Genomic DNA, 6,377 nt, shown 5'->3' with positions numbered 1-6,377 from the left:
GTGTTCACGGGGGGGAACATACAACCTGCTCGCATTACTCTCTCTATACATATACCGACACGATACCGCACACACATAAACAAGTTTTTTTCCATAGCAACACATGAACAAGTTATAACTAGGAAAATTTATGCATGCATTATCCATGTTTGCCAACAAAGCACAAATAAGTCGCACACACATAAACAAGTTTTTTTCCATAGCAACACATGAACAAGTTATAACTAGGAAAATTTATGCATGCATTATCCATGTTTGCCAACAAAGCACAAATAAGTTGCACTTTGGATTACGACAAATCCAGACCGCAAATTCTTCTACCATCATTCACTCGTACAACAAACATTATGGATCCACGAACAGACCTCACACTAGTAAACGTTACAATTAATGAAAGCAAATCGAATAATGGTTCTACCTCACAAACCTACAGTCCAACCTCACCTCTCCATCCCCAGCCAGGCTGCTCATCTTGAGCATGGATTTCACAAAAGCCTTCTCAAAGGCCTCTTGGGAATTGGCAAACTTGACCACAAGGCCTTTGGTTTTGCCGTTGGAGAGCAAGGCTTGGTCAGAAGAGAAGAGGCCCTTCCCTTCCAGGAGTTCCTTGTAGTACATGTTATCGAACACTGTTGCAGTTGAGTCCATGGTTGACCCTGCACTCCTCACCTTGTTATGCTTGGGGCATGTCTTCTTCAGGCTCACTGCAAGGGAAGATGACATGGTGGGGTCCACATCATTGACCGAGTTGAACTTGTGGATCCTGTTTTGGAATGATGAACAATGGGAGAACCCAAGTGTATGCCCACCTGCATTTACCCACAAGGGTTTACTTTATCATGCTAATTTTTTTTATTATTGTCTATTATAGTAACTTTTGGCAAATTTGTTCCACTCATCCCCTATGTCATCCCTATCTTCATGCCCCCTTCATGGGATCTCATCCATGCAAATCGTTTTGTTTAAATCTGACACCGTAGATGTGATCTAGATAGTCGTTTCAATCGCTGAAGTCTGACGTGCACAGGATTCTTTGGTGATTCAAAAATCAATGGTTGATACAACACAAAATTTTGTAATTTAAAAAAACATATTTTCAACAAAAATATGATTCAAGGGTCGATCCTTATTGAATCGACCATGATGAATCCATCTATAAGTTCAGATTTCATTAAAACAACTTGCATCATAAGATTTAAGAGGGGTATGAAGATGGGGGATGACATAGGGGATGAGTTGAGCAGGACTCAACTTTTGGTGGTGGGTAAAACATAAATAAACCCCATGGAAATCACCAAGATGCATATCCATTAATATTATTCAATTATCAAGATGCTCATATGTAAGCTGCCTGCCGAGCCGGGCTCGAGCAGAGCCTGGGCTTGAAGATGGCTCGAGGTCGAGCTCAAACCAAGCTTGAACAGCCTTAACTTTGAGGGGGCGGGATTCAAAACCACCACCTCTTGGTAAATGCATGAAAACCTTGGTGCCTAGGCTTGGCTCATTTTACCATTCCAGCCGAGGCCGTGGTGGGCTTAAACAAGCCGAGCTGAGAACAAGATCTGGCTGAGATTACAGGACTAGATGTGCATTCGTCTTAAGAAGAGTTCTGACTACGTATATATGGTCAATGTTCAGCCTTTGAGAAGTCTGCATTTCAAATTAGTGTCCCAAGTCCCAACTAACTGACTTGGTCGCTTGAATCTGTGAGGCTCTATTGATCTGCTTTGCCACATTTGTCAAGGCTGTTCAAACTCAAACTTTGGTACCATGGTCATAATCAGGGTGGTAAATAAGCGTGACTTGGATTAATTATATTTACTAAATTAAGGTCACCTGAGAGTGCCACTAAATCAGCAATTGAAAGCCCCCTGAGAGAGAAGCTCTGGATCAGTTGAGAGAAGTCGAGTGTAGAAGGCGGTAATAATATAGTTTCAGCGGCTTTGGAAATTCTTCCATCTTTCCGTCCTTTGGGCACCTCCCAAGTTGGTCCTCCAGACTAAAAGAGAAGCAAAAGAAGAAACAAACATTATCAACTGTTGTTTCCCACTGAAATAACAAAAATCAAATAATATAACTTCATTAAAAGCTATGGTAAATTAATGAGACCGACATATTCCACTGCTACAATACAATGCACTTCATGAATGGCAACTAGTAGAACAATCGATTTCCAACAATGACCTATGTACAGCAAAGATGAAACCGGAACAATCCATCTTTTCGTCGAATATTATGAACAAATTAAGTTTCAATTCGGTCTAATGAAATTGGTGTCACTACTTACAAGTATCACTGCATCCCGAGCAGCAAGTGCTAGAATATCAGCACAAGAAACAACACCCGGACACTCAGCTTCCAGCTTCTTCTTAGCAGCATCAATAACATAGAACGCATGCAAAGAGATGTTGGGTGGCCCGTCTTTCTCAGCAGTGTTGGTCTTAGTAGAATTCAGCAACACAGATCCATCACAACCCTGGAAGAAAAAACCAAGTCAATCTAATAATCTAAACAAACACATTAAGAACTCAAGGCTCAAAACTTGGTACTGGACAAACTTAGCCCAGGTGCAAGGACTAGTCAAGTGAAAGTTTGTGGATGGTTAGAACCTAGACCTATTTTTCCATGTTATCAGACTTCTCTTTATGGAACAACGATGAATCGCTTTCGGCACTCAGGCTGATCGAGTTTAAAACCTCTAAATGTGATAAGAGTAACTTGACTCCATTGGCATTGTGGTCGATTTGAGAAGTCCATGAAGGCTAGCTTGCATAATTTTATATGGGCCTAGCTCAAGTCGGTTACAAACATGAGAGAGAGAGAGAGAGACCCTGATGAAACAGTCGTGGAAGTGCAACCGGAGGAGTGCAGCTGGAACAGTTTGGTCACGAATCATGGCCTTCTTGACAGTTTTTGCGACAATGGAATCAACCTTTGGGCATGATTTGTCATAGTAATCTGTGCTTAGTGAGCCAGCTACAGAAACAACAATGGACAATACCACAAGCAAATGAACAAGTACAACCGCCCCCATCTCTCTCTCTCTCTCTCTCTCTCTCTCTGCTTAATGTTGATAGTGAAGAGCCAAGACAGGGCCTCAGGAAATATATAGAAGGGGAAAGATTTGAGAAGCTAAAAGTATTGGGAGGGAAAAAAAATGAGTTCATTTGTTTCTTTCTCATTAAACATACTTTCAAGGAATATTCCTTTGTAGGGTAAAGGAACAGAGCCTTTAAATCTAAGAAATATTGGAAAGAACTTGCCTGGTATTTGATCGTTTGAATGGATTGGTTAGTAGAGTGGTTCAATCATTGATAGAGGGATATTCATTTGGTAAAATGAATTAAAGCAGCACTTGAAAGTGAAGTAACCAACTTGATTGGACTTCACTATCTAATAAATATGCAGAACTGTGTGGTTCTGTGTCCACGATGGCTCGGCTTGGGATGGTTCACCTAACCCTTTATGCAAACGTGTAAGATATCATGTTTCCAGCTTAAAAGTGCGTCTACATGACCACAACCTCGTGGCTTAGAGTTTTCTTTTATTGGTGCTGGCTACGTCAGATGGTGCATCCATCACAGAATGATTCTTAAAGGTAAGTAAACAAATAGAAAAATGTGAATTTTAACGGTCGGTTAGATTCTGATTTTAACTGTTGCCATGTTGAACTTGGATCCAAGTTCTTGATGTGCAATATTTCTTTAGGTTACAGTGAATAAATTCATAGCTCTTAAATTTTTAATGATCGTACCTTTTCTGGTTGGGGGTAAATGACTATAGCCCACAAGGGCTCCACTTTTCTGGTTGGGGGTAAATGTGGTTTGTTACCTAACATGGGACAACCACGGTTCAAAACTTGCCGGGGTGGCGAACCTTGTGGCACGGCTGAAGCTGGGTGTACTCCCCTGTCGGCAGGGGGACCTCAAGGATTTTACCAACTAGAGGCATGTTAATGTGCAGTTGGTGATTGGAGGGTTTTCCCTTGGTCCAGCCCAATGTTGTCAGTATCGGTGCGTATTGGATACATATTGTATCAGCAGAAAATCATACGCTTCACCCTTGAATCGCTATTTTTTAATGAATGTAAAAAATACTTAAAATTATTTTTTAATATTATTTTAATATCTTTAACACATGTCACATAATATTTTTAATTATTTTTTTGGCCAATTCAGAATAATTCACTTGAGTATTACACCTGAATAGTTGGCCAAATGATACAGGGCGGATAACGATACTGACTACATTGGTCTTGCCCAAGAAGGAAGGAAATAAAAAAGATTAATTACTTTACTAGTCCAATTATATGAAAAGAAGCAGTGAGTGCACTTCACCTTGTGTTGGGATGCGGCAAGTTTAAATCCCAAATCCCAATGGTATGGTTGCATAATTGGTAGGGGTCTGACTAAACCTAGCTTGCCTATCTAAAAAATATATATGTGAAAAAATTTCTGTCATATAATTAAATTTATGAAATGGTTTTTTTCATGCACAGTTCAGTTATGACCATCTAAGCATACACTGTGAATATTTTTGTTCAGACTGAAAATTGTAAAGGAATGCCAAAAAAATTGTGTTTATAAGTCTTTTCATGTTGTTAGGTATGAAAAAGAGCAAATAATGTATTAGTGATGAAGGGGAATCATTGGTTAGAAATGATTAATAAACGTGACAAACAAGTTTAGTTGTTAATCATCAAGCGACGACGACTAGTAACAGTGATTAACTGGTAGTTGATTATATGACATTAATTCCCTGATCCCAAAATAAATAAAGCTTCTTGTGTTGACTATCATCAACTTCACAATCAGGTGTTAACCATGACGAAGTTGTAGTGGTTCGAGCACCTAACTTGAGGGAAGATCAAATTCTTGGTAGCCTTTGTTTCTTACATAATCTTAAGCGCTCAAGTATCAATGATGTGAATACAGTATCACCTACAGCATTTTTAAGTGGATGGGACTATACAAATAGACTTGGCTACAAATGATGCTTTAATCAAACACTTTCGATGCAGTCTTTTTTTTCAATTATATTTTGGTGCAATATTATTAACCAATTTTCTGGTGTGCACATCCACATCAAAGACATCCATTTTGTTGTGGACAGTTTAACATCCAATCCATATTTATTGTATGCATGTGTAAAAGATTTTTTTTTATGATGAGAAACCCTCACTGACGCGAGGAAAACCCAAGGAGGAGCCCTACGACCACCCTGCTCCACCTCTAAAAGCTATGGACACATGAGTGCCAGTGGGATTTGATCCAGTGCCTTCATCTCAGTACCCTCACAATCACCTCCCTGGCCATGCGGGCAAGCATAAAAAGAATATTACACCACTGTCTTAGGGTGCCTTCGATGCCCGAAAGTTGCCCCTCATTTTTGGGGGTTAAACCCCCCCCGTGTCCCACAGAAAAAAGGGGAACTTTTCAATCGCACCCTTAGCTATGAGTTGTTTGAGAGTTTTTTTTTTAGAGAGAAGCTACCTTAGCTATTAGTTGATCTATGACATTAAACATTCTTTGAGTAGATTATTAAACTATACAAATATGAGGGCTATTGTTTGGTGCAGTTAGGGATGCAAACATGTTGCAAATATCATATTTGAATAATCAGATGTTGGCTAGATGAATTTGAATTCCAATTCTGATTGGGATGTTGAAAAGTTCATACGAATCTGCTTTTTTTATATATAAATGGATTTGGATATCGGTCAAATTCAGATATTTGGTGAGATTCAATATCAAAAAATCAAAAGCATATCCACATCCTAGTTTTGGCTTACGGAATGCAACTAAATGAAACCAAATTCAGTAGGCTGGTTCGTTGACATCCCTAGGTGCAGTGGTACGGTGCACAGACTGTCTATGTAGTGATACAAGTTTGAGAAGTTTGATTTCCAACCACTTCGGGCACAAAAAGCAGAAATTCAGGACTGTCCCCTCGACTAGGGATGCACATGAGCCGAGGTCTGGTCGAACTTGGCTCGCCCAAGTAAACTGGTATATAGGTTCAAGCTCGGCTCGTGTCGATTATTGAGCCTAGCTCAGCCCGGGCTCAGCAGGCTGAGAGAGAAAGAGAGTGAGTGTGAGAGGCTGCTAACATGAAAAGCAGCAAAACTCATTGTGACTGCCACCTCCACCACCAACCCTCCTCTTGTAGTCGTCGCCGCCGCTGCCACAACCACTGTCAAATCGGCCACATCTGCACATCGAAAGAGGGCAAAGAAAGTGGAAGAAAATTCTTCATCCTCCTCCCTGATTGAGAAAGGGGAAGAGAGAGAGAGAGAGAGGAGAAGAGAGAGAGTGAGGAGGAAGATAGACACCTTCACCATCCTCTACCACCAAGTTCCCTTTTTCAGTTTCCCAGAA

At 40.3% G+C, this 6,377-nt stretch overlaps 1 protein-coding gene across 1 annotated transcript; it reads right to left on the bottom strand.

Annotated features, from left to right (window-relative positions):
• Positions 1-414: 414 nt before the first annotated feature.
• Positions 415-3,034, bottom strand: LOC149817806 (peroxidase 64-like). Its single transcript, XM_089985607.1, has 4 exons — positions 2,831-3,034; positions 2,288-2,476; positions 1,837-1,999; positions 415-809 (listed from the first exon to the last, which is right to left on the bottom strand). The coding sequence occupies exons 1-4, from the start codon at positions 3,032-3,034 to the stop codon at positions 415-417; spliced, it is 951 nt and encodes a 316-aa protein (XP_089841733.1).
• Between the last annotated feature and the right edge of the window lie 3,343 nt (positions 3,035-6,377).

This window comes from Nuphar pumila, chromosome 13 (assembly GCF_984573655.1).
Source record: "Nuphar pumila chromosome 13, dmNupPumi1.hap1.1, whole genome shotgun sequence".
In the NCBI taxonomy this organism is placed as follows: domain Eukaryota; kingdom Viridiplantae; phylum Streptophyta; class Magnoliopsida; order Nymphaeales; family Nymphaeaceae; genus Nuphar; species Nuphar pumila.
This window is presented reverse-complemented; position numbering and strand designations above follow the sequence as displayed.